Source organism: Lepisosteus platostomus, chromosome 20 (genome assembly GCF_059453375.1).
Source record: "Lepisosteus platostomus isolate fLepPlt1 chromosome 20, fLepPlt1.hap1, whole genome shotgun sequence".
Taxonomy (NCBI): domain Eukaryota; kingdom Metazoa; phylum Chordata; class Actinopteri; order Semionotiformes; family Lepisosteidae; genus Lepisosteus; species Lepisosteus platostomus.
In genome coordinates this window covers 5,229,132-5,249,947 of record NC_142630.1, presented here as the reverse complement: position 1 = coordinate 5,249,947, position 20,816 = coordinate 5,229,132, and the positions used below count along the sequence as shown (strand labels likewise).

Sequence of the window (20,816 nt, the reverse complement as noted above, 5' to 3'; positions counted from 1 at the left end):
CACATGACCTCCGTGTTTGGAAATAAGGAGGATACGTGGCAAATGCAGAAGAGGACATGCAAACTCCACGCAGAAGGCCACCGACTCTGGAACCCAGGACCTCAGGGCGGTTCGGGAACAGTCTTGCCTACTGTCCTCGTTTGTACCTGCTATTCCAAAAATCATTCCTCGGCTATTCATTCTGTGTGTTGTTGCAAGACCTGAGAGTCATCACTCCAGGGAGATGGAGGGTGTCGTACAGTATGTTTCCGATAATACTTATTTGAAAAGGTTGAGACAAAAGGGCCAATTTAAAATGTGTTCACCAACACCTCAGCTTCACGGTGCCGTGGCCCCGGGTTCAATTCTAGACCTGGGCCGCTGTCTGTGTGTGGTTTGTCTGCTCTGTTCGTTTTCTCGTGGGTATCACCCGGGCGCTCTGGTTTCCTCCCCACTGTTCACATATACACTGGCAGGTTAACTCACTGACATGAAAATGGGCCCTGCTGTGAATGTGCCCGCGTCCTGTGTTTGTGTGTCTGTCCTGTGATGGACTGGCGTCCTGTCCAGTGTGTACCCTGCCTTGCGCACGTTGCTTGCCTGAATAGTCCGAAGTTGAATTGGAAGAAGCGATTAGAAAATGAATGGGCGGAAGCACTAATATTGGGATTAGTCGACGTCAACTCTCGCTGGAACCAGTAAAACGTCCCCAGTCCCTATGCTTTAACCGGTGCTTAACCTCGCTGAGCAGCACGGAGCCTGTCAAATGAGGAGCTGCTCTATGGGCGGTGGGGTTGTCGGAGAGCCATTTTACCTCTTCGTGCAGTCCAGGGGTTGTTGCCGATATCATAGACATAAACAAACAACAGCCGATTCCAAATTAAACAAAATACATCTCAAAACAAGAGTGGGGAAAAGCGAAATAGTTACAAAGTGTGTCCAAACACCATGCCAAGGGTAAACATCACAGTTTTTACTTTGTCATTCTACTCCTCGGCACGTAGGGGGTCAGCGACCTTATGCTGCGTCATTAAATACCTTTCCACTTGTGGAAAACATCATTCGAAAGCTCTAGAAACCTCTTCACTTCAAAGCGGTCTATTTACGCTGAGATATGGTGCAGCAATAGCCGGTTATCAGTTTACCCTTTGATACTGTATTAGACCCCCTCGGGGGAAAAAAAAACTTTTTCGCACACATACGGTACTGTGCATTTTCAATCTAACCGCGGTCTCCAAATCTCCAAACACCTGCTCCTGGAGAGCAGTAATCCAGTTAATTTTAATAGGCTGCCTGACATATCTTGTTTCCAAACAATGGGAACACGTGTAAGAATTTGATTAATTGAGCAAACTGTTGAATTCAGAGGGCTTCGTTTATCGAGGGGTAAAGACTGCTCAGATAATTGGCCCCAAATGATCTTTAAACAAATTATCTGCTTAGTGCATGACTCTGAAACTCTTCACGTCTTCTGAAATTGCTTCTTTAATTGTGACCTGTTAACACCTGCTGGATGGAGCTCTTCAGGGCCTGAGGTGGAGACCCACAACGTACAGGATAAGACGTTTTGAGGTAAGAGTCCGTGCTCTCCAGGCTCTTGCAGTTAAAGTAAGATATTGGTCTTACTGCTCATTGTTACCACTCATTGCCACGGTGGTCTCAGGGGTGGTGAGGCTTTGCTGCTACAGAACCTTGAGGATGTGTCCTACATGTGTAACAGACGGGGTAGAAGAAGCCTGGAGCTCTTGTAGTAGAACACTCTGTTCTGAAAAACAAACAGCCTTCACCGCAGCAACACGTGAAGAGTTAAACATTACTCTTGTCCCTACTGAGCCAGCTTGTCTTCTTCTGTGATGGTGTTTGGTTCCTGAGGATAACTGATTCCTGCATGAAATGCATAGGAGTCTCCGGAAACACAGCTGTGGTCTCTGGGAGCCCAGGGACATTGTGAATCTCTGTCTAACTCTGCCTGTAGATCTTCTAACAGGGGTCCAAAGAAGCTGAAAAGGTGCCAGTGACCTTGGTATCCTGTTGATGGTGGCTCTGGGGCTTAATCCAGCCTCCAAAAAACTTCTACCTTGATGGCTAAGACAACTAAGAGCCAATTGTAATGAAACGCTTGGACTATATAATCATGATGATGATGTTGCCTAAGAAATATCTGCCCACAAATGTATTATTTATCCAGTCGCCAGCACTTGAACTGTAAGTGCTACTGCAGCCATCAGAAATCCCATCTCAATACAATCAGTCAAGAATCGATTACAGGAACCAGAGATTGGACCTGAAGACAACTAGTTGTTTTCATCCCTCCGTTAAATGGTATGCTGATACAAACAACTACTGTTTTCTTACAAGTGTTCATATATACAGGTTTAGCTATGTTCTGTCAAATATGAACTGCTACCCAACTCTTGTTAAATGCAACATAAGCAAAGGTTAACGCCGGCAAATCTTGCTTTGTCTTTGGTGGATGTTCAGTGCATTACAGGAGGTCATACGTTATGTCACAGGGCAGCAACGTTTACATGAAACAAGTATTACGCAGTACATCTACAGGCGTCTATACCGTTCACAAACATCAGAACTGGTGACCTCGTTTCAGACACAGAATGCTGACTCCAAATGGAATAAAAACAGGCTTTCCTTATTTACCCTGTATGAATAAAGATATAACTGCAACTTGTCTTCACTCTTAAGGAATACTTTTATTAAAAGTAGATGTGAATAAACCTATCATATTACAAAGGCTGAAGTTAGCAAATATTTCCACCAAAAAATATCTAGTCCTGTCAGATGACAGATGATGCTACCTTTAAAGTCAAAGAGTCAGGACATGAAAGGAAATCCAAAATAAGGTTGGAAAAACATCTATGTTTTAGAAATACGTACTGTCTCTAACAAGAACAACAATAATTCTATTACCACGTGCTTCAAAATACTGGAAATCTGAACACCCCTTTAATTAGGTGAACTGTAAATGGGTAAAAATAACGGAATTGCATGATGGGGAGGATGATGAGGATGTACAGTCACAGCATCCAAAACATGACTTAAGCAAACAAGGTATTTTATTTGGTTGGGGAGAATGTTTTTCCAAGGAAAGATAAAACTTGTTTACTCTTCTAGCGACTTGTTAAGCTGCCATTTACTTCTGCTTTCTGTTAGGACAAATCCTACTGGCAGCAGTGTCAAAGGCTCCCTGCTATCAACAGAAAATTCACCACAGGCTTGTGTGACTGGACAGTACATGCCTGTAGCCTGGAGCTCAAGAATTAGATCCAATTTTGTTCAATAGATGGTTTAAACAAACATTTAAGTCAATAAATGACATTAAAAAGCTTATGAATAACAGCACATACGACAGCACAACATACGATCTAGCCACTGGATGACAATGTAGTTTTGCTTTAAAGGGGCTCATTTTTAGAAACAGGTAAAAAGGACAATAACTTTAATATAGCTAAATAAATTATTTATGTACATGGACCATAAATAAAAACCACACACCTAAATATATTTACAATGTACAACTGCAATTCAATGTTCCCTGAATCTAACTTCTTGACACTGTTGAAGGTTTTGGTGTCTTACAACATCCTAGAGACTGCTGTACAAAATATTCATAGAAAGCAAAACAAACCTGAGTAAAAAAAAAAATAAGAGTGGTGTACAGAAAAGTCCATTAACAAGAAATAAACCAAATGTTAAATGCCAGTAACTCCTGGAAGTACTGTTTTTCTGTATTCCTATATTGAAGTTAGCTCCTGCGATTTTATGGGGGAACAAACGGACATCATTCCGATTCATCAGAAAGGTTTTTCTTCCTCTTGTTGTTGGTTCTGTGACACCTGGTGCTCCTCTTCCTCTTGAATGGTACATAATCTGAGTCATTGATGTCCGTTTCAGAGGACTCATTAGGGGAACTCAGAAAGCTCGTCCAAGAGTCTTGACTCCACAGAGCCTGAGCTCCATTTACCTTTGTATCTTGCTGTCTGTGAAGGGTTTGCTGAGGTTGTGTTTTGTGGTTAGCCCTTAGCCTAGTGCTTCTCCTCAGTGGAGAACCTCCTGGGAAAGCCTGACTACATTGAGACCGCACGTCCTCAGAGAACTTCCTGACTTTTCTGTGACTCTCCTCCTCCTCCTCCCCGGAGCTGGACATGTGTAAGGACTGGTCTGCAGTTGAAAACCCAAGCTTGTCCACCTTCAGCTTAGTCAACAAGACGACGGGCTGCAGTCTGACTGGAGTCTGCCACAGTGATGCGTGACTCTCGACAGATGACCTTACCCCACTGTAGACCTGACCCTTCCTGTCACAGCCTTCCTCCTGCTTCCCACTCACCTTACAGCTGGAGATGAGGTTTGGAATGTCCCGTTTGACCCCATCCGTACCACTGCACTGCTTCCATAACTGTGGATCCAGCTCTGGTGCTGTAGCAAATACCTCTGTACTGTTCAGCCTGAGCAAGGGGTGTTGGTTTTCTATAACCACCTGGTCTCCGGGATTGTTTGTCTTTGCTGTGCTTTCCTGTAGTTGGTTTGATTTTGTTCTCTTGCTACACACTTCCTCTTGCATGTTCCTAATGGACACAGAACAGTCCTCAGCTGATAAAGATTCCTTAGTTTCACTTTCCTTGGACGTCAATCTAAGATCGGTATATTCACACGCTTTATTTAACTGGCTCAGTTGCTGAGACTGTAAGGGATCTGGAGGAGACTGTGTCTCTTCTAACTCTTCGGAGGTGGAGTCCATCTGTAGAGCACAAAATACCGGGGCTCCCTGGTTGGCAGCTAAGATACCTGTAGGAGATTGTGGACTCTGCAATTTTCTTGTTTCTGTCTCTCTTTGCTCAAGGACCGAGTCTTCCTCATCCCTGTCTTGTCCGACATTCACCAGAAAACAAGTTTTAAGATCCCCAAGGCAAATCAGCTCCACAGAATTACTGTTCTCACTGGTCATCGATGTAGTGTCTTGTTCTGGTTTGTTGGCTTTGTATGAAGTCCCATCACCACTCTTTTCAGTACAGTCTGGAGTCTCTCCAGTTTCATAAACTGCTGCCTCTTTGAAATCGAGCTCAAACCTCTCCAGTTTAAGAGGAGGTATGGCTTCTGGTTCCATATTTGTTTCTGATGAAGATGCCTGGATTTTATCCTCCAGCACTCTCTGCTCCGGTGGAGTCGGATCCCCTGTTTTGGAGAGATCCCTGCAGGGCTCAAGATTAAACCTCTGACAGGTGCACTGATCCGGAGGCTCTGCTGTGTCTGGCTCTGACCTCTCAAGAGCTGGCTGTGCATCCTGGTCCTTGTCTGGGTTGGGCTGCGGGCCGAAGCTGAAATCTATCTCATTGCTGTTGTAGAACTGCTCCTGGTTCACTGCTTCCAGTTCGATTTCAGCATTCCTATCATGACCTGAAGTTGCGTTTCCCTCACAGAGAGCTGCTCTCAGATCTGGTTCCTGTTTGCTGCTGTGATTAGGAAAGTACTCTGAAGTGAAAAGAAAAACATAAATTAAATTAAACCTTAATATTCTAACTAGAACTGCAGACAGGTTTGATTCAAACATACAGTATATGATCCTTCCATTATAATAAAGCCACTTATTTCTGGTAACCCAAAGCGTTATTAAAATACACATTTTAATTTCTGGGCATATATGCTTTAACATTTTAAACTTATACCACTTCTTGTACTCCATCCACCCCATACAGCTAAAATAGCAATTCTGACCTCACTGTCCCAATACTTATGGAGAGTACTGTACACAGTTTCATTTCTGTATGCTTCACATTTTATAAGTCCACACTGCGCAGCTTGCCATACAGGTGGTGGAATAAGCCTGAAACACCACACATGCAAGATCAAGGCTGGTCATGGACACTGTGAAATGGGCAGGGCACCTGGATCCTGGGCAGAGCTTGGCTGGGCTGTGCACTGCAGCAGCTTCTGTAGGACATGCGGGAGGCAGTGAGGCTCTGTGTCCAGGAGGTCTGCCAGCAGGCTCTCTCCCTCGGTCAGGCTGGAGGAACGGCCCCTCAAGGTCAGGAGCTATGGAGCAAAAAGAACCGGGCACATTCTAACATACTCCACCTCTGAAGCTGTAGGAATATTTGTTCAGATTTGCTCATGAGCTTTACTTAATTACTGGCACACAAAAACTGAAATTTGCATCATTACATTCCTGGAATGTTTGCCACCAGATTAATTTGAAACCCATTTTTTCCAAATAAGTGAATATTAGGATGTTTTAAAAGGTTAGATGTATCTTATGGGATGCTCTATAACAAAAAACACAACAATAAGCTGTTGGACTCTATGTTCAATTAATTCACCGGGCTTGCAATTTTTCAGGCCCTGAAATGTAACTAATAGACCTTTGCAGAAGGAAAAAAAAATGCTCTTTCTTGGGAATGTGATACAGAATAATTCCCCCCCCATCAGTGATCATCAATTAACCAACTAGGTTTAGAGATCAGCTGGCATGAATACTGACAGATAGTGCTCCTCCTGGACCAGGGCTGTGTAGTGGTACAGACCTCCGAACGACAGGAGCTGGCAAATGTTAAAAAGACTGCGGCATTTGGCAAAAGCTACTGCGGTATACATGGGCCGCAGGCAGCCATGTCCGAGGGCTGATAAAAGCTGAAACAGCTGAGCACTGGAGGAAGGAGAAGTTGGGAGGGAAGCTGGCAACAGCTCTGTTTTTGCACAAACACCGCAGGTAGGACATGCAGAATACAATATATTTTGGCTGCATGGAAACCACTGAGAGTGAACAGACTTCAGTCTCACTGCAGCATCCTCAGTGCGTGCAGGGAGTTGTTCCAGACAGCTGCTATCAGCAGGACGTCTTTTCCACGAGCACATAATGCAAAACAGCATTTCATGGTTATACTTCTTCACAACAAGTGGTAACTTCTATGTAATGCCTCTTGGGTATTTTGCAGATCAGACATGCTTCTAAACTAAAGAGATACGCTGCCCCCTGCTGCACTGTTTTGAAGGAGCAACTAAATTGCAGCAGACATATGATCTCCTGAATTCTACAGAAACGTGTATTAGCCCGTTATTAAACAAGGCTGTGTTGAACGGGAGTCCTGTTAATCCTGTATTCTTCCATGTGCTTCTAGGATGGGCTCTGGATTTCTCCAGCCCTGCCCAGGAATCAGCAGCTTTCTGATGGACAGATGTGATTCAAACCAGGGAATCAGATGTGATTCAAACCAGGGAATTGTAGAATCTGACATACTGTATTAACAGTCGAAGACAGCTCCCAAGACCTAAAATTAATCCCAAAATAAACCTGCAATAATATGACTATTAATGAAATAATATATATTTCACATTAGCTCCAAAACAGCAAATAAATGGTCTTTTACATCACAAAATATAACAATTAACATGAGTCTTTCTCATAAAATACTTTGGATGACTTTGTATTAAGCATTTTTAAATCGAGAATCTGCATTTTCGCAGAAAATGAAATGTACCTTATCGATCTTGGTCCAAGATAATCCACTTTCAAGCCTTTTGAGATATTCCCACAATAACTTCTCTACAGCAGCTACGAACAGCTCGCCGTACTCATCTTCCAGCTCTTCCTAAAACAAAGAGGTGACGTTCTCGGAATTCAAACATTTCCCCTGCGTACAAAACAAATGTTTCTACATACGTACACATTTCATCCACCCTTTTTTAATCCGCTTTCTCCAGTACAGGGTCGTGGGGGGGAACTGGTGCCTTTTCCAGCAAGCAACAGGTGCAAGGGCACACACAGACAATCACACAGTTAATCAATCAATTTGTCTTGGAACTGTGGCCGGAAACTGAAGCACCTGGAAAAACCCCCACAAAAACGGAGGGAACATACACACTCCACGCAGAAAGCACCCCAGGAATCGAACCCAGGGCTCCAGAGATGCAAGACACCTATGCTGAGCACTTCGCCCCCATGGTGCCCAAAAGCAGTTTTTTTATCAAAGGAGATCTCACAGTCCGTGGAGTTACATGTGGCCTGGTTACACCCTGCTTACCTCAATGTACCTCCTGCGATAGCCTTCGTTGTGAATCATTCTCAGAACCAGCCTACGGAAGTGATGGTAGCACTGCTCTATTTTCTGAATATCTCTTCTTGTCTGGGAAGAAATAAAAAATAATAAAAGGACTTTGCCGTACTTACTACACTTGTGTACAACTCTGAACTGGGAAATGGAAAGTGCACAGAGATAGAAGAGTAAAGGGGAAACTTGAACCTGGGGATTACTGAAATAACATCCCTCGTTTAGGATTTGCATTAGGTTCAATGTTATTATTATCAGATCAGTTGGAGTTAATGTAGTGATTTGGTATTAACTGTACCCACAATACTGTTCTAAAAAGTGCAGATAAGACTACATTTGCATTAAAACTGGCATAATAATACTGGAAAAATACTGTTACTTTACTTCTGATTTAAGGGGCAAGCTAACCCTTCCCTGACACTCACTGAAACAAAAAACTTCCTAGTTCTGGGTTCGCTTTAGGTTAAATATCAAAATGACCACAAGCAGTAACTTTTTAGGTGGTGTTGTAGTTGTGATATAAAGAGAACTACTGAGTTTTGAATATAGTTTGGGATTCAGCTAAACTATGTATTTTAAATGTTATGTGGAGAAATGGATGAACACAATACTATCTGCAACTGCAATATTGATCTACAAAAAAAGTGAAGACATGAATAAGGCATTGTTAAGAGCCTAATTAAAGCTATGGAAATTGTGTGACATTGATGTTTCTGGATTTCTAATTTAATGGGAAAGCTGTCCCTAACCTGAGGCTCACTGAAACAAAAAACCTTTCTAGATCAGAGTTTGCACTGAGATATCCCAAAGGTACTCACCGCTGCTCTCAAATGTCCTTGTCAAACTCTTCTTGTTCAAACATCTAAAACCAATCTAACCACTGCCAATGGGTGGAAAGTCCTGGTGGGGACAGAGGGCTGCGGTGAACATACTCACAGATTTATACTGCTGAGCTCCATTGACAGGGAAATACTCGTTCAGTTTTTTCAAGATCTTCAGGAGAGGCTGATTGCTCTCAAACATATGCAGCACAATCTTTGAAAGGAAACAGAGAAGGAAGACACGTGACATGGAAAGATGAAACAAATGATAAAGCAACTATTAACACAAATAATCCTTCCTCCAGCCATAAATCCATCTTTTAAATGTCAAAAGAATTTCTTAAATTCTGCAGGAAACAGGGCTTGCTTTAGTATTATTTAGCACATCGTGAGCCAAAGGCCTCTGTGTGTGCATCTGATCATTACTGTGACCGATCATGGCAGGGGCCTCATTGAAAAGCATCTGTAACCAACAGGAAGGTTCTGCAACAACTCTTCTTGCAAATCAGTTTTGGTCCAACTACAACTCTCACCCTCAAGGCTCGACAGGTTGGTTTTGACTTATCCGTCACGTATTTTCTGATTTCACATAAGACATGCAGTCTGACTGGAGTTCTAACCCAGACTGCCTCTGAAGGTTTGTAAGGCTTGGAGTGAAAGACTGGCAGCTCAGTGAGTGAGACTCCTCATGGTCTGCTGGGAGATAAGGACTGAAGGATTGAAGCACAGCCAGGCCACTCTCTAGGTTGCTAAGCAACAGCACTTGGAATACTCTGGGCAAAAACAGAGTTCATGGAGGACTTAAGGTGGTCTTGCAGAGGGAATCTGTTATTTTGGCCAGTTTATACTAGTTCCATCTCATTGAATTTCTTCTGCAAGAATCTCCAATTATTTATATATTATCATGCTGGTAAATGCACAAGTATTAAAGTTCTGCAAACCTAACTAACGAAAACATTTGCAACAACATCTTTGTGAGCTTTGTATACAGCGTTCTAACACTTTGTTTGTAAACACGGTGTGTCTGAGATCACTCTTTACACAACGTACAGGGGGGGCGATGGACTCCTGGGGCTGTAATAACTCCAACTCCACTCTGCTGTCTCTGTGCGGCACCGTGCCTTCAACACAATGGGCTAACTTACCTTGGCTTTCAGTCCGATGGAAATTTTGATGTAATGCCTGAAGTGAACCAGGTGTGGAATTTGCTGGTAGATCAAATCCAGGAAGCCTATTATCCTGTCATAATGTAGAGTGTCTCTGTTCTTCATCACAGACCACAAGGCTGCTGCAGTAACACGGACAGAGAGAGTGCTGTCCATTGAAAGCTCTTCAACATTCACCCCGGAGCAGCCTGGCAGAACTGAGAAATTAAAAAAATAAAACGTGTATATACAGACAATAAACAACCCAGATCCTGATTGTGGTGACAATGGTCATGTCTTCAGCATGCCTGACACTGCCCAACCCTGAAAACTGCTCTGAAATGCACTCACATTGTACACATCATCTGAAATATGAAGAAACAAACCTGAATTTACCAAGGTCTTTATATCATAATTCTGTATTTCTTCTCCTATATCCATTACTAGAAAGCTACTTATTCATTGCAAAGCTCTGTACAATCTAGACTTGATCCCTGAAGAAGTGTACAGGGACTGACTGCATCCTTGATGGAACAACACTCCATCTCAGGGCAAGCACACGCACACCATAGTGTTTGAGATGCCAATGAACCTTGTCAGCATATCTTTGAAACTGGAGCAGGCAGAGAAACGCATGGCGAACATGCAAACTCCATACAGAATGTGCCAAAGGTCACGATCAGAGCTGTGTATGTTGCTGCACCTTGGTGACATCGTCCAGGACAATAACACTGAGCCACAAACTACCAACTACAACTGCGTCAGGAGAGGGGGGTATCAGACTGACCACATGGTCCTGAGGTGGCAAAGCACAGCATATAGGTCCCTGTGGGCTCCAGGTCCGTGAAAAAGACTCGACTTCCATTACACTGTATTAGACGAGTTTCAAGGCGGAAAACAAGCTTAACCAGGTTTGGAGATTACATGGAAAAGTGATGTGTACCTTGATCCCTGTTGTTGGTTATACGTGTAGTTTGCGAAAATATACTGTCAAGCTTCTGTTTTGGTCTAGGGATGAAGTTTACATGTTTTAGATGATGATGGTGTCGGTAATAACACGTTTTGCGGAACAGATACAACACAAATTTATCACCAGTGACGCACCCAGACCTTTTTTTAAAAGACTGGACGTTAACAAGCGGTGACAGAAATAAACGTTCCAGCAAAACCGGAACATCAATTACAACTCAGGTCTACGTGGAAAAGAACATTTACTTTAAAATTAGTCGTTGTTTTTTTTCTCGAAGGCATAGACATAATGATGGTTAACTTGCAGCTGAGCTTAAAACAGTTCTATGAAATTCCTGAATGATTAATTATCGTTAAATTGCAATATATTAAAGCACCAACACATTTCGGTAAAAAAAAACAATGCAATGAGACGCAATCTTCGATAAAGGTATTTCAATTAAGATATTAAGAATCATTCGTAATAAAGCATTTCGTATTTTTAACAACATTTAAAATAACCTACAATTTGCACACAAGTGCACCCTGCTGTAATAAACCAAAAAAGAAGTTTTAGCGAAAAGTCATTAGTGTACCTTTAACGACATCTAGTAGCTTGTGTGCACAAACGTACTCCAAGATCCAACTGTTTAGATCGGGGACGAGCTGGGCGCATCTTTGCTCTGCAATACCGGGGCCGGTGGCAGTTGAAAATCCCACTTCAGTGCTGGAAACCCCTGGCATGTTCAGGCAACACACTTTCCTTTCGGAAGACCCAGCTCACATGGTGTGGATCATATGACTACGTTTTGAGAAATCAGTCGTTTCCGTCAGACATGATGAGAGAGTGAAAATCGAGGCTAATTTATTCCCAACATAGCCCACAGCCCCCGAGTAAACAAATATAATGTGTCCTGTAAATGTTATTTGTACAGTAAAGCAGTAAAAAATAATAAATCTTTAAATACTCATATTTTGACGCACGTCAACGGGTGGTAGGAACTATACAAGAGGAACTAAAGTTCAGTGTCTCTGTTTCCCCTTAGTGACTAGTAGTGGTGCGCATTACTTGGTGGTTTGTGTATCGATATATGTGCGTTTAGCCAGCTTTATTGAGTTTTAAATAATGTTTCTCAAGGCAGACCCGCATTTGTCCTTCTCGGTAGCGGCATTATTCGTGTCTGCATTGAAATACATGCAATGTGGATGCGTTAGTGTCTCTTAACGCATACGGCCTCGCTGGAAGCAGTTGGAAACGTACTGTAGTTGAACTTGCAGAGTGGAGTAGGCTAGTTAGCAGGTGGATTACAGGTTTTATGAAAGATCTGCTGCGTTTCTGTCTGTAGTTGCAAAACCGTATAAGCTCCAAAAAACTCTAGATATATGTATGCAATCGTTACGTTAAGGATAACCTGTAGCGAAAAATGTTCAAGGGCATAGCCCATAGCTCAGAGATCTCAAACTCGAGTTCCGTAGTGCCTGTTAGTCCCGTTTTGTACTAGCCACAAAATTGGTCTAATTAACGGCAATACATTTTAACCGTCCTCCGAGGTGATTTGCAAAATTTGTACATTTAATGAAGTGAATGTCTTGTGTAAATCAACTGTAGAAGACTTTGAAAAGTCCTATATATCGTAGTTGAACTGTTTAATTGACTACCAGGGTTGAAAGAAAATGCAGACACAAGGCCCTCAGGGAAATGAGTCAGAGAACCCTGCTAAAGACTGGAAAGAGAGGTGGGTCATTGGTCACACATTGGAGGAGGTTGTCTGCACTTATGGGCAAATTCGGGTTTATAACCGTTAATGATTCTGAATTGGAAAATGTGATGATGCTTGTGACCAGCATCCCACCTTGTGCCTGCTGCTTGCTACGATAGGCACCAGCTCCCCTGTGGCCCCTTATGTGATCAAGCCGCCAGAAAATGAATGGATGATGCTTGCACCCAATACAAGAAACACACAGGGGTGTCACAAAAAACAGAAGTGCTTTAATGTGTATATCTGGTGCATTTAGAAAAAACCTTCTTATGTGAGTTCTGAATACTGATTAAACCTCTGCGACTCTTTAATGGTTTTGGAATTATATGATGTGGACTGGGATAACTTCTAGTTTAGTTAAAGTCCATTAAATCTACAAAGTTAGAGATGAAATTATTGGCATCCCCCGCTTAAATTCCGGGTGACTCTTCAATGCTGTTATGTAGAATGAACCAGTGTTCAGCAAACATTGAAAAGCCACAACAAATTGGTATCGATAAAGAAGCAATATTTCTGAAATGAAATTAATTGTAGAACTACAGTTCCCGGTGAATGATTAAAATACCGTTGTCTGCATCTCTATATCTGCGATGAGGGATCGAATGTTAAAACTCTGCTACCGAAGCCATAAATATACCTTCAACTAGTTAGCATCCTTTGAACTGAAAAAAAAAAGCAAAAATGGGCTAAAAACAGTGTAGTCTCCCGGATCATCAGTCCTCCTGATAGACCCAGAGTTCTTACAGACTCCTCTTCCTGAGAGCAGGGCTGGTATTTTCACAAAGCTGTCTTCCCTCTGCAGTTTAGGAAATATTTTCACCAAGCAGAAAACTAGTCTGGCAATACTGCAAAACGCGCTTTGTATAAAAATAGCCCCCCCAGTCCGTGTCTTGTACTTGATGGATTTCCGTGGTGACCTACACACCCACAGGTCCAGTGCCTGGTTCCCTGCAGTCACCGGCTGCGCACCTGGTGACCTTTGACCTTCTTCTTCTTCTCGGGGCTCCGGGGCTTCACCGCGCACACGCAGGCCGAGACCCCGGCAATGCACTTGGGCAGGTCTGGCCCCCTGCTCCACTTCTTCCGCTCCAGGTCGTACACTTGCACCACTTTAGAAAACACCATGTTCTCCCAGCTGTAACCCCCCAGGATGTAGATCTGGGCCCCCAAAACCGCCACCCCTGACTCGCTGTTGGCCTGGAAGAGGGGCGCCACTCGGGTCCACTGGTTGCACTGGGGGCTGAAGCACTCGACGCTCAGGATGTCGAAGCGCTCCATGGTGTCCACGTGGTCATCGCTGCCCCCGATGGCGTAGAGGTGGTCCTGCAGGGTGCACATGCTGTGCCAGCCCCTGGCCGTGATCATGGGCCGCCTCTCCTCCCACGCGTCGGCCCGGTGGTCGTAGCACAGCAGGTTCCGCCGGTACGGCCCGATCTGGTAGTCGTGACCCCCGGAGATGTAGGTGAACTCCTTGTAGGTGGTGCCAGCGTGGCCGTAGGTGAACCTGAAGCACAAAAAGGAGAAACGGGAAATACAAAACGTGTAGTTTTGATGCGCGGGCGTGCGGACTGGTACCGGGTGGTGTCTGTGTAAAACTAATTCTGTAACGAATACGTTTTTGTGAGGCAAGCAAATAAATCAGAGTTACAATAATTACACTTAATTCCGCTACTTGTGAACTCTTCACACTATTTCTACAGATGGATGTTATTTGGGCGGGGAGGGATTAGAAGCTGTAAAGCAGTATCCCAAACCCCTGATTTAAATTTAACACAAAGGGTTGGTGCTTTTCATTTCACTCGAGTTCTTATTTGTGGAAATGACATTGCCCAGATCAAAAGACCCACTTTTACTCGAGAACTCCTGTACTAAGTCTGCCCCTGCAACATATCGGAAAGTGACTCATGGCCTAAATTGGGTGTGCCATTGTAAAAGGGGTATTAAAGAGACCCACAGTATTTGCTGGACCACAGCTCTCAAGGATGGGAGCTGAAGACTCCTGATGTGGTATACAGGGAGTGCTGGGTTGGGGTTTACTTTTGCTGCTGCTTAGGCAAAGCGATTTCCCACATAGCTTTGTTAAAATGACAAGAGCACATTCATTGAATTCGATTCCTTCTGACTCGGCTTTTGATGTGCCAGCCTAAAAATAAAATCTGGACTTGGAAAAAAAGACCTTGTACTTTTTAAAAAAAAGCCAATCTAAATGAGACTGATGAAAGTGTGACCATCACCTGGGCAGACCAGCCACGTAGGACCAGGTGTCCTTCAGGGGGCTGTAGACCTCCACTGAAGACAGGGCCCCATTTTCATTGCGCCCCCCCACTGCGATCAGCTTGTCCGCGATGCAGCCCAGGTAGAAATCCACACGCCGCTGGTTCATCGAGGCACCCTGAAGGCAAAGCTCAAGACATCACCATTACCAGATCGACGACGCAGACAGGAAACACTGCACAACAACACACACAAAGACGTCAGCAATGTGGTTTATGAGAAGACTTCAAACCCTGAGTCTAGCAATATATTCTCCTTCTACTTATATCTTAATGATCTTATGAAGGAAACTTTCACATTGGCCTAAAAGAACAATTCACTCAGGGGAATTTTCTTAAAAGTGGAGTCTCCCGATTTCAGCCTGGAGACCAATAGTTTGGAAACAAGCTTGACAGGCTTTTTAGGAAGGGACCTCAACACCCCAATTCACTGCGTAAATATTGGAAAGCCCACTTTTCGTTATGGGACTTCACATACCAACATTCACACAGCACTGGGGAAATGTTCGGCTAATGTCCCGGGATTGTTACGATACCTTGATCCACTGGTTACGCCGGGGGTCGTATCGGTACAAAAGATTGGAGGCGGCGTCCCCCCCGTTGTCCCGGGATGAGCTGCCCCCGGCCACGAAGATGAAGCCGCCCATCACCGTGACTCCGTGGTGGCTTCTCCGGGCGGGGAGCTGGGTCTCTGTGAGCCAGCAGCCCTGGGCGGGGTCCAGGAAGCAGACATCATCGCTCAGGTCCTCCCCCCGCTCCGACACCTCGCCTCCTACGAACAGCAGCCGCTCCCCCTGCACCCGCAGAGCCGAGCGCTGGTTCTGCAGCACGGGCTGGGCCATCAGCTGGCTGTGGTAGCTCAGGGCCTCCTCCATCAGGGCTTCGCAGTTGGCCTCCTTGGGGAGGAGGGACAGCATGGCTGGCTTGACCTGGGTCTGGAGGTCACCCCGGGGGATGAGGGGGAAGTGGATGTTGGAGAGGACCTGCCTGGCGTCCGATTCCCTCTCGGGGCTCTGCGTGAGCCACTGCAGGGCAGCCTGGAGGAGGTTGTGCTCGCAATCATGCTGTACCAGGCTGTTGCCTAGGTAGGAGCACAGCTTCTGCATCCTGATGTTCTGCAGGAAATCCGGGGTGAAGGAAAGAGTGCCGAAGTTCTGGAGGATGAAACTGTCAATGAAGGAGTCCAGCCTGTCCAGACTGTAGATGAAGGCCAGCTCTTGGAGGTACAGGTAGTTCTCCTCACTCACCTCGTTCTCCAGGTACTGGCAGCAGAAGTCCACCACCCTCCACACTTGCAGCAGGTGGGCGGTCTCCAGGACATAGTCGATGTTACCGCCATCCAGCGGCAGCTCGCTGCTGTAGAGGAAGTCCACCACTGCCTTCAGCCCAATGTAGGAGGCCCCCACCAGCTCCACTTCTAGCTGCCTGGCCTCCCTCATGCCGATGGTGAACATGGAGTTGAAATAGTCGCTGGAGACCGCCAGGACGTTGCGGTGGGCCGGAACGCGCTGCTCGTCCGCCAGCAGGACCACGTCGCAGAAGAGACCCTTCTGGCGCTGCTCGTTCAGGCCCTGCAGCACCGAGCCCGCGTTCTCTGGCCAGCGGTACACCTGCAAGTAGACATTCATCTCTAGGCTGTTTCCTGGGAATAACAGCGATCATCCACCATCCTTTATCTAACGCTTCGTCCGATCCACGGTCATGGCGGAGTCGGAGCCTGTCCCTGCAAGTATCCCTCCTGGTTTTAAACTGAGCTAGGACAAGACCGGCAGACTCATTGGTCTTAAACGACAAAGGCAGGGAAACAATGATGTAGATTATTATGATTTAAGAGAAGAGAAAAATGGTCGTTTTTCATTCTGTTTGACTCTGTATTTAAGGCAAGCTAACAGCGTTAAGCAACACATCATACACAGACTACCATTTCCTCAAATTTGTGCGTGCCATTTTCAGAACCGTATCACTCTTAGCGGTTTTTAAGTCATTTTGAGTCATTGTGTTTTATTTAAACCAGACATCATCTGCTTATCTTTTGACTGCAAAGTGTGTTGAGATATCTTGATGTAAATGGTGTGAAATAAAATTGTGAAACTGAAATAATAATTAGTTCTCACCAGATGAAGTACATAAGAGACGATGTGTGCCCTTTAATTTTAACACACTTCTAACAAACATCCAATAAGAGAACCAGTAATCAGTTTTCATTAAACAATTTCTTAACTAAGATAATCTCCTTGTTTTTATTCTGACACCCTTGACAAATAAAAATTCCAATCAGGGTAGGTGGGCCAAATGACCTCCTCTAATTTGTAACCTTTTTGATTTATTAAATGATAAACAGATGGAATTTATATGTTAAATACATCAGGAAGGGCACTGAACTGTATTAAATTGTGAAAATATCCCCAAGAGCCCAGGTCATGGTGTAAATCAGAACTTTCTAATGTCTATATATGTCTCTCAATGTTTTACTATACCCAGCAAACACATTCTGGGGAAGAGACTCCTGACGCCTCTACTTTTATGGTCAGGCAATGAGGTGGGAACACTTCCACGCAGGGATAAATCCCAGGGAGGACAATTTAGAGTAGCCCACCTTAAGGAAGTGAGAGGAAACTCCACACTCGAGCAGCCCCTTGCTGGAATCAACTCCCAAGACCCCAACGCTGCGAGGCAGCAGTGCTTTACTGATTACTCCTTGTTAAATCGACACACACAGAGAGAATGATGACGGGGAAACAAGGGTCTTCCTTCAGCTGGAAGGACCGTACCTTGGACGACTCACTGATTCGGTGAGGCCGGGACACTCGGTTCTGTCTTCCCCCCTCCATCGCTCTCAGGCACTCAAAACATCTGCTGGGGGCAGAGAAAGAAATAATGTGGAGATCTCTTTCACTCAAGACACAATGCTGACCACACTGTGCCGGCTCATTACCATGCGAGGTTCCTGTTTCGCCCTCTCCAGTACTGGAACTGCACTAGTTTGTACGGGACAGGCTGGCCACCCTTCCTTTACCAGATTCGGTTCTAGAGCAACGCATCATTAAACTCTCAGTCAGCTGTCAAGGACACACTTGTCTTTCTCAGCAGCTATGTCATGGGTTGACGCTGAGCAGTCATTCCATCAAGACTCACATCCCTCTAGAGCAGAGGAGCTCAATCTGACCCGAGGGCCCCTTATTAAAAGCCCTCGCAAGAACACTAGAGCTGTTTCAGATATTAATGATCATGTACAGTATTCAAAGCAGGACCTCTGAAGAGCACACTGAGTGAGCAGACCGAGTGTTGATTTTACACCCAACAAGCTTTCCTTTGAATAGCTGCCCTTTGACTCTGGGGACACCCAGGAAATTCAGAGGAGACTGATGGAGCCCCTTAGGGCTTTATTTCCCTGAGGTAAGTAGCTCACTGTGTATATAAATCATATGCTGTATATGTGTTTATTTGCGTGACTTGTCTTCACTTCCTGGAGAACTGGACACGTGCTCACAGCTATTGTCTCACTAAATGACGGGGTCATTAGCGGATATAAAACTCGATTCTGCTCATCTCCAGCTGCAGGCATCAAACCCCTTAAAACATTTAAACTGGATCGACAGAAGATAAACTGGGAAAAGTGACAATGCGGATTAGATCAACTTTTAACAAAAATCAGCCATAAGTATTACAGTTAATCATTAACGCTCTAATTGCTCTCTATCTTTAGAAAACCATTTTATTTTGGACTGTGCTGTTTTATTATTAAACGAGTAAATTCCTAGCGAAATTGCTCACATCGTGATAACAGGCTACAATGAAAAAGCAGTCCTAAAGTTCAAAGCATTCTGCATGTCCACCGTTTCTTTTCAGTAGACTAAATCGGGTATCTGAAATTAAAATAAAAGATATTAACCAAAAATGCTACAGTATGCAGCTGGCATTCGTAATTCAGGTGTCGCTCTGTCCGTAGCAAAAACGTATTGCCAGAGGGTCGATTTATTTCTGCTGATCACAGCAGAACACAGAGAAGATTCGGGTTTGCACTACGGAGCGCTAATTAACAGAAGCGTTAACTCGTCTCCCTTACAGCTTTCAGGCGTACTGTACTGTAACGTGATGTCATCCTGTCAGGTAATGACACGCTGGCCCTTTATTTTCTGTACTAACTACGTCTTTTAAGTTTAAAGGGCTCACACATCTGCAATTGTGCTCTTTCGAAAACGATTATCACGCAACGAAAAGTATTGCAGTGCAGCCTATTAAGCCCACACTCAGATTTCAAACGACGAGTATGAGCTTCATTTGAAAGGACGACCTCTTCCATACACAGACATGTTTCAACAGAAACATTTGTTATCCATATTACTAATATTTCTGAAGTGCATTATGACATCCACATCTTTTTGTGAACAATCATACTCTTAGCTTGGCACTTCCTCATTCATGAATACAGTACTCATCAACTGACAGTACAAACAGACAGTATCGGATTCATTACCAGTTCTCGCTTTCTATGCATTTCGTTAAGTTGCTACATTGGATCGCTCCCAAACAGCAGTGCTGGGGTATTTTCCCATTTCTGTCCCGCAGCCATGATCTCATCCAGGAAGTCCGGTCTTGATTGACATGCACTCCCACAAATGGGAGAGGTCGCTCTGGCGCCGGGACGCGGTGGCTGCGGATGCTTCACTGTGCGATTCCACCGTGCACCACACGATGGCGCACTTGCCCCTTAACTCTTACATCGCCGTAACCAGCTCTTCACCTTGACGTCGTCGTTAATACAGTAGTAGTTCAGTTCAGACAGCATCTTGTACCTCCAGCAACCTTATTTACTGTATCTCTTGCAGTAAATGCCCCGCCATCTACGTTGGAGAAACAGGAAGGAGACTCGGAGACCGCTTCAGAGAACACGTCGGGGCTGTGAAGATTAAAGATCTCTCCAAGGCCATCGTTTCTCATTTCACCTCTGACGGCCACGACCACTCTAATCTCTCCGTCTGTGTTCTCAAAGACGGTTTTCCGAACTCATACATCAGAAAGACCACCGAGACCAAAATTATTCTGCAGCTAGGATCACACATTCTCCCTTCTCTTAACGACAGACTACTGTTCTTTTAAATTTTCTCCATTCATTGGAAGTTTCATTTCACACCTCTCTGCACCCATTCTGACTTCACACCTCTTGATTGGCCTCTCTTTCTGTCCCCTGCTCCTGCCTCTCACTCCTCCTCCCTCTCAACCTTTGTTCTCCAGCTACTTTACCTTTGCCTACTGCCCTGCCTCTCTCACACCTGAAGAAGGCTCCACGGCCGAAACATTGTGTTCTCTTTCTTCTTTTTTTCAGCATGGAATAAACCTGTTACTTGTTCCTTTGCATTAATACAGTAGTTCAAGTAGGGAGCCGCGTCAGCATGCGTAGGCTGCAAGGGAACAAGGTTTATTCCTGCTGAAAAGAGAAGAAAAGAAACACAACATTTCAGGAAGAAGGCTCTACAGCTGAAACGTTCTGTTTCTTTTCTTCTCTTTTCAGCATGGAGTAAACCTTGTCATTAGTAAAGAAGGTAAGACCTGGGATTTCATTCAACTCTAAACAATGCCATTTGTATCCTCACCATCCTTACAATAAATCGTTGAAGTTCTAATTCATAGAACCTCTCATTTGCCTATTGCAATTTAACAGTGTTAACCGTTTTATTGTCTTTTCATGATCACAAGGATGTAATGATCTTGCGGTAGAGTGTGCTATTTGCATATCAGCTGATTACCCAGTGCTTTGTTTTATAACCTCAGTGATGTGTATGTAGGTTTTCCCAGAGGGAATTCCAAGCACATCCACTGGGAAACGAGATGA

The 20,816-nt window shown here is 44.4% G+C and overlaps 2 protein-coding genes across 3 annotated transcripts; both read right to left on the bottom strand.

The window, feature by feature from the left end:
* Nucleotides 1-3,032: 3,032 nt before the first annotated feature.
* LOC148644322 (uncharacterized) lies at nucleotides 3,033-11,750 on the bottom strand. The gene is made up of 7 exons (XM_088614288.1): nucleotides 11,547-11,750; nucleotides 10,003-10,220; nucleotides 8,973-9,071; nucleotides 8,010-8,111; nucleotides 7,467-7,577; nucleotides 5,877-6,024; nucleotides 3,033-5,463 (listed from the first exon to the last, which is right to left on the bottom strand). Exons 1-7 carry the CDS (start codon nucleotides 11,692-11,694, stop codon nucleotides 3,776-3,778), a joined length of 2,514 nt encoding a protein of 837 aa, XP_088470414.1. The 5' UTR covers nucleotides 11,695-11,750; the 3' UTR covers nucleotides 3,033-3,775.
* Nucleotides 11,751-12,920: 1,170 nt separating this feature from the next.
* On the bottom strand, nucleotides 12,921-19,631 carry klhl36 (kelch-like family member 36). Of its 2 annotated transcripts, none has more exons than XM_088614289.1 (5): nucleotides 19,461-19,631; nucleotides 17,755-17,839; nucleotides 15,520-16,593; nucleotides 14,945-15,102; nucleotides 12,921-14,214 (listed from the first exon to the last, which is right to left on the bottom strand). In XM_088614289.1, the coding sequence occupies exons 1-5, from the start codon at nucleotides 19,562-19,564 to the stop codon at nucleotides 13,665-13,667; spliced, it is 1,971 nt and encodes a 656-aa protein (XP_088470415.1). In that variant the 5' UTR covers nucleotides 19,565-19,631; the 3' UTR covers nucleotides 12,921-13,664. The 2 variants fall into 2 exon arrangements, with proteins under 2 accessions (XP_088470415.1, XP_088470416.1); XM_088614290.1 differs by having other exon boundaries at nucleotides 17,755-17,836; nucleotides 19,461-19,612.
* Between the last annotated feature and the right edge of the window lie 1,185 nt (nucleotides 19,632-20,816).

Excerpts from the sequence above, each read along its gene's own strand:
- klhl36 (XM_088614289.1), bottom strand. The coding sequence starts at position 19,564 with ATGAGATCATGGCTGCGGGACAGAAATGGGAAAATACCCCAGCACTGC. Across the intron at positions 16,594-17,754 it reads GAATCAGTGAGTCGTCCAAG|GTGTACCGCTGGCCAGAGAA; the intron begins GTACGGTCCTTC and ends GTCTACTTGCAG. Across the intron at positions 15,103-15,519 it reads GGCGTAACCAGTGGATCAAG|GGTGCCTCGATGAACCAGCG; the intron begins GTATCGTAACAA and ends CTTTGCCTTCAG.
- LOC148644322 (XM_088614288.1), bottom strand. The coding sequence starts at position 11,694 with ATGCCAGGGGTTTCCAGCACTGAAGTGGGATTTTCAACTGCCACCGGC. Across the intron at positions 8,112-8,972 it reads GAGCTCAGCAGTATAAATCT|ACAAGAAGAGATATTCAGAA; the intron begins GTGAGTATGTTC and ends ATTTCTTCCCAG. Across the intron at positions 7,578-8,009 it reads ATCGCAGGAGGTACATTGAG|GAAGAGCTGGAAGATGAGTA; the intron begins GTAAGCAGGGTG and ends TCTTTGTTTTAG.